Source organism: Catharus ustulatus, chromosome 3 (assembly GCF_009819885.2).
Source record: "Catharus ustulatus isolate bCatUst1 chromosome 3, bCatUst1.pri.v2, whole genome shotgun sequence".
Classification (NCBI taxonomy): domain Eukaryota; kingdom Metazoa; phylum Chordata; class Aves; order Passeriformes; family Turdidae; genus Catharus; species Catharus ustulatus.
In genome coordinates this window covers 630,842-643,148 of record NC_046223.1, presented here as the reverse complement: position 1 = coordinate 643,148, position 12,307 = coordinate 630,842, and the positions used below count along the sequence as shown (strand labels likewise).

The window sequence follows — 12,307 nt, the reverse complement described above, 5'->3', positions numbered from 1 at the left end:
CTCCCGCCGCTCCGCACCGCGGGCAGCGGCGGGGCCCTGCCTTCCTCCACCTCCCTCCTCCTCCTCCTCCTCACCACACCACAGCCAGGCACAATGGCCTTTGAAAGCCTGTTCTCCAAACCCCCAAACCCAGTTCTTGACCCAAACATGCCCGACTCTGACAGGCAACATGCAGGGGACGAAAGGTCGAGTAACATTCTTCTCTCTCTCCGCTTCTCATAATGGTGGTACTTAGTGGGGTGATGCTGGTAATGATGATGCTGATGATGATGATGCTCTGTTAAATGTGCCTGAGGGGGTTAACGATGTTTTTGGGGGGCAGGTCACCTTCAGGCTGGAGCGGGGTGGTGGTGGTGGGGAATGCAAGGAGGGGAGGGGGGGTGTCACTGCATTAAAAGTGCATTTTTAAATTTTTTTTTTTTTTAAGCAAGGTTTTAATTTTTCCTTTTGGAATGCATGCGTTTTTACATCTTCATTGATTTATTCTGGCTGGGAAGGGGGGCTGTTTGCCATTCTTTCCATAAATTGCACTTTCCAGGGGGTGTCTGTTGAATGTCACCATTGTTCTCTGTCTCAGGCAGGAAAGGGTGCTCCGAGTTGGGCGGGTTTTTTATTTTTGGCTGTTTTTGTTGATACCACAATCTCTCACTAGAGCCATATTTAACGTCATTTTCTTGCCAGATTCCACCTTACACATTTAACTGGATCTTTTTTATGCAGATTAAGGGCTGACTGACGTTATCTTTGCCACCTCTCAATCCCCATGCGCAGAAACCCAGAGTCCTGTTCCTGGTGAAAGGACCTCTGTTGCTCCCTCCCTCCTTCCCTCCCTCCTTTTCTCTCCTGCAGCTGCTGGAAATTCAAATCCTTTCTCCAGGCAGCCCTGTCCTTCCCAACTAGTTCCAAAAATACTGTGCCAGGGTGGCAGCTACCAGTGCTCCAGCCTACATCTGCCCTGAGCATGCCTGACACAGCTGCAGGAGTTAAAAACGCCCGGGTTTGGGGATCCCCAGAGCTTGGCCTCCCCCCACACAGCTCCACAATCCTTTGTGGTACTTCAGAGGACCCGAAAACACTGGGGAAAAAAACAACCAAACAGACAAAAAAAAAAAAAATAAGGCTTGTACAGGGAAAATGCAAAACTCTTTCTTCGCTGGAGAAAGAGAGTCCCGAGTTCTGTTATAAATTGGGAAGTGGTCCCAAAATGCTCCTGGGGTTCAGTGCAAGGGTCAGGGCAGAGCCCAGAGCTGCTGGTGCTTGTTTTCCTCTCTCTGCTTGTCCTTGGGAAGTGCTCCCGGGATTTAGTGCAAGGGTCAGGGCAGAGCCCAGAGCCGCCTGTGCTTGTTTTGCACTTCCTGCTTGTCCTCGGGAAGCGATCCCTAAAACGGGCCTGGGGTTTGGTGCAGGTTCAGGGCAGAGCCCAGAGCTCCTGGCTCTTGTTTTCCCCTTGCTGCTTGTCCTTGGGCAAGGCTGGAAGTTGTGTCATGCCCTGTTTTCCGAGCCGAGTGCACGCCAGGAATCCGCTGGGATCTCTGGAGCTGGGGCAGAGCTGTGCCGTGGAGTTGTGCAGTCAGGCTGTGGCTTTTCGCTGTTCCAGGGACTGAAAATATCTGGAGTTCTCAAATCCTTGAGGACAAGCCCGAGTGACTCTGGGTAGTGCTGGGAGCTGAGCTTTTTCCAGCTTGGAGTTCTCATCCTCTCACCAGCCCTTCCCACCAGTACAACCAGTTGTGACACTGGTAATTGTGCACTAGAGCCAATAAGTGCCACCTAAACAACCAAATTAACTTTAATTTACAAGTGTTGCTTTGCAATATTTTAATTGGTGAGGTCAAGAGCAACAATACACACGACCTGGGAGATCACAACTTGTGTGTTTTGTAAAACTTGAGCTCTGTAAAATAAGTTCATTCGCTTCCAAAAAGGCCCAGCTCCCAAGTTTTTGTGTTACACTGTGTGCAAATGTAGGACCAGTAAAACCAGTTCACTGCAGGGAACACCCATACTGGGAACCTCAGTATTCCCAATCAATTTGTGCAGCAGGAATTCTGTTACTGGTTTGATTGGAGCCAAAGTGTTGAATGATAAAGAAATTACTTAGTAAAGAAATGATAAAATCAACTCTGTCTGGCCACACTTGCAATATTCCGAGTTGGAAGGTTGTTTTAATGCAGTTGTCTCAAGGCAGGAATGTTTTTAATTCTTTAACTAGTTTTGGTTAATTCCTGTTGGTGACATTATTTTGGTGATGAAGGGTCTGAGCCTTCCAGCACAGGGGTCCTGGAAAGATTTTTCCTACAAGGATTTTGTGAGGATTTCTTGGTTCTCTGTGGGTAAATCCATGGCAGGGTAAGGAAGAAGTTGGAGGCAAGTTTATTTACACACAAATCCATGCCAGATTTCCCAGAAAATAGCTTGGGATTTGTTTACTTTCACTTTTTGCTGCTCCCAGCCACTCTCTACTTTTGATTTTCCCAGTGAAAACTCTCTGTTATTTGGGAGTTATTTTCCTTATTAATTCTTAATTTCTTAAGCAGCACCTTAGCATCAAAATTTGGGGAATTTTAGCCTTCAGGGAGTTTTAACCTGAAGTGAAATTGTTTTTAAATGAAATGATGGAGAATGAAAATTCAAAGACTTCAATAATGTTTGAGGGTAAAGATTCCCAGAATATTTCAGTGAGTGCGTCCAGGGTTTGGATCTTGGACTTAAGGAGCTTCTGGAGTAAATCTTCTTTGGGCATAAGGAATTCTATTTTTAGGGGTGACCTGAAATAAGGTCAAGGAAGGGGAGCTAAAATCCGGGTTTGAAAGTTAGAAATGAAATTTAAATATCAGAATTTTTTTTTTAATCCACTCAGACAGTGGGAATGTTTTCTGGGATTGTTTCCACATATCCATCGAGTTCCAAATATCTGGAGGTTGTGGCAGGGAGGTTCTGCTCTCCTTTCCTGGTGCACAGCTCCAGTTTGGGATTTAAATGGGAATAAAAGCAGCTAAACCAGAGGAGAATTCCTGCCTTGGCACTGCTTTGAAAAATAACTTATTTTCCAATTTTTTTTTTTACCATTATCTTTTCAATCCATGATTGTCCAGGTGTTGGGTTTTTCCTTCTTCTTCCTTCTTTTCCCCCTTTTTTTTACATTCTTGAAGCTCAGTCCTTGGAAAATACTTGGATATTGTGGAAAGAATTTAGGGATTGGAGGATTTTTGTAATCTTCCCTCTGCCATGCAATCCAAGGGATTGTGTTACTGAGATTGCTTTACCTGGAAAGTTATTCCAGTCCTGGGTGCATCCCAGAAGTGGAAATCCCTGAGTGCAATTCCCAGAGGAACACGGGAACAACTTTGTTCCCCAGGAGCATTTTCAGGAAGTATTGTATGGAAGAGAATATTTTAATTGATCCTTGAGGGAATGAGTGTAATTGATAATGTCGAAGCATAATTGGATTTTTGGGATAGCTGCAGGTGTTCTAGGGATATTAATGTTCCAGTTTTGTTTCATTAATGTAATTCCAAGAAATTCCAGGTAGTGCAGCAGTTGTGTCTTCTGCTTGGCATATCCATTTGTCCCAAAAATCACAGCTTGGGGTTGCTTTGGATTTTTTAACTGTTTTTTTCCAGTGACAGGTGAGCTGGATAATGACATGGAATTTTATTGTGTTCCTGGTTTCCCTCTTCCAGGGAAGATGGAGAGCTGGAAGATGGGGAGATAGATGATGCAGCCTATGAGGATGTGAAGGAACACGGCTCAAAAGGGGAGGACAAACAGAAAAATGACAAAGGCCACCGGAAATCCCGGAAAAAACGCAAAAAAGAGAAGGAAAAGAAAAAATCCAAAAGGAGAAGACGGGACAAGCATAAGGTTAGGAAAACACACCAACATTTTGGAAGTGCTGATTTGATTCATGGGTGTCCAGGACAAGGATTGGTGAAGGAATTAAAATGGTTTTATTACCATTAAGATTTAAACTGGTCTTAAACGTCCAAAGTTAAGCCCTGGTCTTGGAAGCTGAACCAGAGGGATTTGAGAGTTTTTAGGATAAAGATACACAATGTAAATTCATCACTTTTGTGCTTGTTATAGTTATGGCAAGAAGATGATTCCCTCAAAATTCCCAACTTTTTGTTCTGTTTTCCAGCATAACTCCCCTTCCAGCGATGACAGTTCTGACTACAGCCATGACTCCGACATGGAGCGCACGGAAAGGCCCCACAAAAAAAGCAGCAGCTCTTCCTACAGGGATTATGATTCCTCCTTCAGTCAGGTAGGAAGTTTGAAACTCATTCCTCACGTATTTGTTGAGGTGACATTCCAGAAATAAAAATGCAAACAGCATTGATTTGGAAGTTTGGCTCCATCCCAGTGCCCGTTCTCCCGGATTTCTGGAAGCTCATGCAGTTCCCATCTCCCTGAGGAGATTCCCAGATGTAAAGCAGGATCTGTGGTACAAAATAAGTCTGATACCAATTTTTCCTCCATCAGGCAACAGGAGTTAAGGAATCTTTATTATTAAAAAATCTTTTTATTGCCTGCACTGGATTTAGGCTGGACTCAAAGGGAAGAACTCTTGAAAAGCCACTTTTCAATATCTGCTTTTTGGGAGCTCGATTTTCTCAGCCAGTTAATTAAAATCATTAACTTTTCCTGAATAACTGATTTTCCCTCTATTATCTATGCCTTTTTTTGGGCAAATCTGGTAATGATAACACAGCCCCAGAAGTGAATTTTTAGAGCAGTTTGGAGGGATGTGGTTTGGAAATACGGAATTGCTTCCTAATGCAATCCCTTTCCTTTACAGCATGGACACGTGTCCGGGAATTACATGAGTTCCCAGAAAATGCAGCATAAAAAAAATGTCAAAAGTAAGGACTATGACAACTACAGTCATTACAGTGATGAAAACTTTGGCAATTACAACGAGGAGGAAAAGGACGAGGATTTTGCTGACCAGCTCAAGCAGTACAGACAAGCTAAAGAGACTTCCAGTGGGGATTTGGGACCTCCATTCCCAAAGGAGCCAGTGAAGAAACAGGGCATGAAAGGGATCCAGAAAGGTAAGGGAAATTTTGGTGGCTTTTTGGGATGTGAGGGAAGCTGCCAGGGATGCTTTTCCTGGGATGTTCTGGCTGGTCAGAAATAACATTTCCAACAGCAGAAAGGGAGGGATTTAACTTATTCCATTTGCCTCTCTTTGATGACACGAGAGAACCATTTCCCCTTAATTTCTGTGATCCTTTAAAGAGGTTTTCCCTGTTTTCCAGGCATTTCCCAACGAGGGAACAACTACAGCGTTGGAAGAGGGCGTGGGATGCAGAAGAAGCTGAAGCGCAAAGATCGCGGCAGGGGCAGAGGCGGCAATAAAGGATCCGATGGCTTCCATGAGGTAGCTGCAATTCCAATATCCCTGTTCCCAGTATCTGCATCACCAGTGCTCCAAGAAGGAGCTGATACAACGGGGATTCCTTTTTTTTTCCCCCCAGGATGGCAAACCAGTGAAGAAATGGGTTAATATGAGCCAGGAGTTCATCAACCAGCACACGGTGGAGCACAAGGGCAAGCAGATCTGTAAATATTTCCTCGAAGGGAGGTGTATTAAGGTAAATTTAATTATTTTTAAAATAAATTTTTAGCCAACTTGAGTGTTGAAACTCAATGCTTTGATTGCTGATGTGCTGAGGATTTCTAAATGGAATTATTTGTGGATAAAGAGCCCCTTCTGTTACACATTTTCAATTAAATTCCAATTAAAATTTATACTTTTATTAATATATTTAAAAACATCCTAAACTTACCCTGAGAATGATAATGTATTAATGACATCATATCTCAGGAGGCAACAATTCCTGAATATATGAAATAATTTCCTGCTGATTTGGGAACTTTGAAGGACTTGCTTTGTGGTGATAAACTTTAAAAAGTGAGATTTTTAGAAAACCGAATGCTTCTCACTTCTATTTGGTTCCTTGGGATTTAGGGGTGGAATTTTTTCTCTTTCTTGCCCAAATGGTGGAAAGAAAAGTGGAAATGATTGGAAATGTGGTGTTTCTTGCTGCCTTTAAACACCTTTGGCTCAGACTATTGACTGTTTGCTGCCACCTTCAGTTCTGGAAGGGACTGAGAGAGCACTTGGTGTCTTTTCCAGGAAAATAAATCCTGAAACAACACCCAAACCCCATCCAGCAAAATAATCCTAAGGAATGGCAGAATATATTAAAGTAATTCAGTAAAATATTCTTTCAGTGCCTTCTAAAGGCAAATTTCCAGGTGGAGGCAGAGAACAGGGATTGTTTGCTGTCACCATTCCATCTATTCCATTGAATTCCAATCCAGGAATTTTCTCTATGTCCCGACCCCCCCTATTTACAGTTTTTATTGCTTACAATGGAATTTAATGTTGGTAAAGATAAAAAATTTAAATTCAGCTGAGGAGGATGTTCTTTTTACTATGGAATTAAATTACTCAGCATTGCAGATGGATAATGGTTTTTCCTTGTGGTTTTGGTTTTTTTTTCAATTTATTTACAGGGGGAACAGTGTAAATTCGATCATGATGCAGAGATTGAGAAGAAAAAGGAAATCTGCAAGTTTTACATCCAGGGTTACTGCACCAAAGGAGAGAACTGCATTTATTTGCACAATATCCTTTAAAAGTACTTCTAAATTTACCTGAAATGTTAATTTCTGTTATTTTATTTCTATTTATTTTGATAGAAATGATTTCTAAAGGTGACTGTTATTTAACAGACTCCACCACCTACTGTGTGGATTAATTACAAGATTCTTTTTCTCAAACACTTCAGAGGAAAACTAAATATAAAATTACTGATTTGAAAATAAAATCCCAGGAATTTTAGATACATTTATCCACATTTTTAAACTCCTGATCTGTTCCTCCTTGTCATTATTTTGGCATTTTCCTCTGGAATTGAGACCTTTCCCTTTTGAATCACAGTTGGAAAATTAAATCCAATTTAAAAATGAAACCTGAAGGATTTTAAAAATTACAGAAATGTCATTTTTAGGAGAATTTTAAATGGAAGTAAGAGCCAAGTTAGTTATTAGCTTCCAAAATTCCTACCATAAAGATAAATTCCTGATGAAGAGAATTGAGGGACAGCTGCCAGCTGGATTTTGTAACATTCCCAAACTGTTAAGAGTCCTTAATTCCTTCCTCACATGAATTCCCCTGCAAGTTCTACCACACAGGAGCCAAGTGTTATCAAGGAGATAAATGCAAATTCTCTCATGCTCCCCTGACTGCAGAAACCAAGGAGCTGTTGGATAAGGTGAGTGATCCAGATACCGGGAATGTCGGGAGTGGGGAGGGGATGGAGGAGCCTTTTCTGTGTGCTCTGGGAAATCCTGAGCTCTGCTTTGTTGGGATATTCCCTCTCCAGCCGGCCTTAAAAGAAAAGGGGTGTGAATCCAACACTAAAATCATGAGGAATCTTGGAATAACTCCTTCCACTCCTGTTGTGTTTTTTTAGCTGGGATCTGGTATCCTGGAAAACAACTCCCAAAAATGGGTTTAGAATTCCTTTTGAGTTGGATGTTTCCGTTTAAATATGGAAATAATATTTCAGTAAAAGGCACAAGGCTGGGTTGAACTGGAGTACTGGAAAACTGATGGAATGTTTGCCCACATGGCTTTGTTGCAGGTTTTGAACAACGAGGAGGAACCTCAAAATGAAGATGAGAAGGAGCTGGAGGAGCTGCGGAAGCGGGGCATCGTTCCTCTTCCCAAACCCCCGCCGGGCGTTGGGCTGCTACCAACCCCCCCGGAGCAATATCCCTTCTCTGAGTCCGACATGGAGAATTACCAGGACCCTTCAGGAGATTATAAGAAAATCCCATCTCTTTTTGAAATCGTCGTGAAGCCCACTGTGGATCTGGCACACAAAATTGGGAAGAAGTAGGTGTTGGAATTCTGGGGAGAATTCATTGTTCCTGTCAGGATTCTGGGCTAAGTTAAGGATCTGCCACATAGTTGATGCCAGGATTATTTCTTGTTTTCCACAGAAAGGAACTTAGGGCTGACCTTGCAGAAGTTGACTCTTGGTTTGCCATCTCCATCTGCAGGTGGAGCAGTTCATTCCCTGCTCCAGTCTTTTTGTGGTTGGCTTTTTCTTGGGCAAAACTGATGGAGATGAGCAAATACTGGAAAAAACATAGTTTTGGGCATGTTAAGGAATGTGGAATGGGTGTAGTTGGAAAACAAGGCTCCTCTGGGAATTTTATCCAGTGTCAGGTCAAATAAGAGTGGGAGGGGGTGGAGAGAACTGACTGTTGGTGTTTGTAGGTCCAGAATTTGATCCCTTGGTTTTCTTTTGCTTCCAGGCCACCGAGCTTCTACAACAGCGGGTCACCGCCGCGGCCGCCGTTCCAGGGCAACGACCCACATTCCCAGCACATGTACAATCCCGGCTCGAGCCCAGGGCCGGGCCCTGGCATGGGCCAAGGACACAACGGGCCCCCGATGCACCCCGGTTCTCCCGGGCACCACCCCTGCGGAGGCCCCCAGGGGCCGGGAATGCCGCACAGCCCCCCCATGCAGGGCGTGCCCCCGGGATACATGGGCCCGCAGAACCAGACTGGAATGGGCATGCAGGGCCAGCAGGGTGGGCCTCCCCTCACCCCGCCGGGCATGGGGGGATCCTACAATTCCCCCGGAGTGCAGGGACACATGGTGAACATGCCAAGGGACAATCACTGTCCCCCGGGGCCGCAGTACCAGCAGATGCCCGGGGACTACGAGCCCATGCAGAACCCGGCCGACTTCTACGACAACTATTATTCCCACCAAGCTGTACACAACTTCCAGCCAGCCAATAATTCTGGAGGTAAGGACGTCTGCTGGATGAATTTTGGATAGGAACTCCCTGGAATGTCTTCAGTGTTCTGGTTGTCTCTTCAGTTGTGTTGTTAAGGGTCCTTCCCTGTGAGGGTGGGGAGGCTCTGGCAGTGTTTTCCCAGAGAATCTGTGGCTGCCCCATCCCTGGAAGTGTGCCAGGCTGGGTTGGATGTGGCTTGGAACAGCCTGGGATAGGGGCATGGAACTGGATGTCCCTTAAGCTCCTTTCCAACCCATTCCACGCTGCCACATTTATGGCTATCAGCATTTCTCTGGGATAGCTGCTAACCGGAGCTTTGTCCCGCAGATGGAGCGTGGCACGGAGAATTCCCGGATCACCAGGCTCACCTCATGGCTCCAGAGTCGCACCCGGGCGGCAGTGACTCGGACTGCATGGGCGGCCACATGGGGCACAACCAGGGCATCAACGTGCCCGACTTCCTGCCCGCCATGCAGAAGGCTCTGTATGTGAGGCTCAGCCAGAAGCACCAGCGGGACGGAGACTCTGCCAGCAGCCAGGGCCAGAGGGCCATGAGCAAAGATGAAGGTGAGCAGGATTTGGGTGGAATTCTCATCGTGCTTAATGGCCCTGGTCAGCAAATCAGCTGACTGTGATTCAGAGATCACTGCAAGGGGCCATTTTCCTTCTCCCACCAAGACTCAGATTTTAGATACTTGTTTGTAAGGATTGTTTGAAAGCAGGTTATTTTCCTAAGTTAATATTGATGGATATGCAGACACTCCCAAGCTGTGTTGCATTCTATCTCCGCTACCTCCAGGTTTTTTTGATTAAATGGATTTTGGTCCTTTGAGGTTGTGATTTTTATGACACAGGGAGTGATTTGATGTGAGGTCTTTTCAGTTTGACTTGACTGAGAAGTTTCCCATTAGGGAGTGTTGGATTCTTTGCTGGAATCATCTAAATTCTGTGGCGTTTCTTTGATTTTTAGATGACAATGTCAACTGGTATTCCAGTAGCGAGGAAGAAGAGGGAAGCAGTGTTAAATCTATCCTCAAAACCTTAAAGAAACAAAGCGAAAACTTTAGGAATCGGCAGCAACATTCCACGGAGCAGCACATGCTTGGGATGCCCACGGATCCGAGGCTGGCCAAAGACAAAGGTGTGGGGCCTCAGGCTGCTGACCCCAGGCTCCGGGGCTCGCCCAGGCCCAATCCCAGGAAACCTTCGGAGTCGGCGTCCCTGGATCCCCGGCTGGCCCGCGATCCGCGGATGCACAAGGTCAGCGAGGGCGGCCATCCCGGCTCCTCGCTGGCCGGGGCCAAGCTGGATTTGCACCACGCCCACGCCGGAGTCAAGGTCAAGCAGAAAGGGCTGGATGACGACGAGGAGGACTCGGAGAGGGAGCTGAGGGAACGAGCTTTCCTCATTCCCTTGGAACCTCTGCCGGGCGTCACGTTGCGGGATCCCCGCTCGCAGCTGCGCCAGTTCAGCCACATCAAGATGGACGTGACCCTGATGAAACCCAACTTTGCCAAGCACATCGTGTGGGCCCCCGAGGACTTGCTCCCCATCCCTCTGCCCAAACCCGACCCCGTCTCTTCCATCAATTTGCCCCTCCCTCCGCTCATCGCCGACCAGAGACTGAATAAACTGCGGAATCTGAAGAACGATCCGCACCCCAACGCCATGCCAGCCGACCCCCGGCTCGCTGCCAAGGCCAAAAACAGCCTGGCGGGCCGGGGTGGCTACTTGGATCCATCCACAGATTCCCATGCCAGTAGCTCCAGCAAACTGGGGGATCCTCGCTTGCAGAAGAACGTCGATCCCAGACTCCATAGACTGTCGAGCGCAGACGCTCACCACGGAGTCGGGAAGGATTCCCACCCTCCCAAGTTTGATCCCCGCCTCGCCAGAGCTCCTGCCAGCTCATCCCAGCCCTCGGAAGCCGCGACTCCGAAATCCGACCCCGACGCTCTGCCTCCATACGCGCCCAAATTATCGTCCAGCGGCGGCAGGCTGGGCGCTCCCGGCTCCATCCTGAGCGGGATCAGTTTGTACGATCCCAGGGATCACAGCTCGTCCTCGGACGCGGCTCCGGCCGCTTCGGGAGAGAACGGCGAGAACCAGAAGAAAAGTATTCTGAAGAATTCCGCTAAAAACGAGCCGAGCCTCGCGGAAGACGCGTCCCAGCAGAAGGCTGCCTCCAGCACGGAGAAACCCACGGAAGGCTCGGCGGAAGCTGCCTCAGACAAGGCAAACAACAGCAGTAAATCTCAGGCCAAACACTCCAGCGCTGCTCCTGCCGTCCACAATCTCCCGATCCAGGCGCTGTCGGGGTTGATCCGGCCGCAGTACAGCGACCCCCGGCAGGTGAGGCAGCCCGGACAGGTGACGCAGGCCCCGGAGAGCGATCCCAACGGGGAGTCGGATGATAAATCCCTAAAAGATGTTTTCAAGACTTTCGACCCGACCGCTTCCCCCTTTTGTTAGCAGATGGCTTTGGAGTCTTTTTACCGTTGTGGGTATTGCAGTTCTCTGCTGTTTTGTACCTGGGTTACCTCTTTTGGCTTTATTTATTTTTAAATTATAATTCCCACCACTTTTCAGCTGCTAATCTCCGAACCACACGCAGTTCTCCAGTACGCTCGAGTGTTTGCAAAGCTGTGGTATTTTCTAGAGAAATCCTTCTTCTTTCCAATTTCAGGGAGACTAATAATTGACCTGTAGAAAGGAAACCAATCCCCCCCCCGGATCATGTTAGAGCTGAGAAAAGCACTTTCATTGTAAATAAGTCATGGAAAATTCCCAGAGCTGTATATGTGTGAGCTGCCTCTTTCCCAACCACCACTTAGATCCGATTGCCACATTTGTATAGATCCAAGCAATATTATGTACATGAATTCCCAGGAGTGATGCCGTTCCAGGACTGCCAAACCCCCGAACTGACGGAAAACCCCCACGGAAATGAATTCAGAGGAAAGCGTCGCTCCTCCTTTTCCAATGAGTTGATGTAAGACACGGACAGTTTTTATTCCTGCAGTCAATATTAGTGTAAAAGAGACTATATCACATATTGAGGATGAAAAATGTCATATCTTTTAAAAGTATTTTATTCTATGCTGTACATAGGAGAAATTGTGAAGTACATAACTAGCAAAAGTAACTGTTCAAAGTGGAGAAAACTACACTGTCTAATACGAGAAAAAGGAAAAAAAAAAAGGTTTTTATTTAATTTTTTTTCCACGCCTACACGATTGGGATTTAGTGCTCCGAGTTCCATTGTGGTGTTCATGTATTTCAACGTATTTTTGTATTCAGCTGCTTAATTTGTATTGCTTTTTTTGTATGGCTGTAACTGCAGTACTTGTATTCATGGTGTCTCGACGACATTTTTAACAAAACAATTAAAAAGGGTACAGTTAATTGCTGGTGACGACTCCGTGTGCGTACGGTGGCAGCTGGGACGAGGGGGACTGCAGCTGGCCTTTTGG

The 12,307-nt window shown here is 46.2% G+C and overlaps 1 protein-coding gene across 1 annotated transcript; it reads left to right on the top strand.

The window, feature by feature from the left end:
• The first annotated feature begins 3 nt into the window (after window positions 1-3).
• On the top strand, window positions 4-12,239 carry ZC3H6 (zinc finger CCCH-type containing 6). The gene is made up of 12 exons (XM_033054341.1): window positions 4-185; window positions 3,684-3,864; window positions 4,142-4,267; window positions 4,802-5,057; window positions 5,265-5,386; window positions 5,484-5,600; window positions 6,529-6,640; window positions 7,180-7,289; window positions 7,662-7,915; window positions 8,341-8,843; window positions 9,162-9,401; window positions 9,805-12,239. Exons 1-12 carry the CDS (start codon window positions 94-96, stop codon window positions 11,304-11,306), a joined length of 3,615 nt encoding a protein of 1,204 aa, XP_032910232.1. The 5' UTR covers window positions 4-93; the 3' UTR covers window positions 11,307-12,239.
• The last annotated feature ends 68 nt before the right edge of the window (window positions 12,240-12,307 follow it).

What these genes read in the sequence shown, in the direction of transcription:
- ZC3H6 (XM_033054341.1), top strand. Translation starts at nt 94, where the DNA reads ATGGCCTTTGAAAGCCTGTTCTCCAAACCCCCAAACCCAGTTCTTGAC. An exon ending in GAAGACGGGACAAGCATAAG is followed by an intron (nt 3,865 to 4,141) that starts GTTAGGAAAACA and finishes TCTGTTTTCCAG; the next exon opens with CATAACTCCCCTTCCAGCGA. An exon ending in GGCCATGAGCAAAGATGAAG is followed by an intron (nt 9,402 to 9,804) that starts GTGAGCAGGATT and finishes TTTGATTTTTAG; the next exon opens with ATGACAATGTCAACTGGTAT.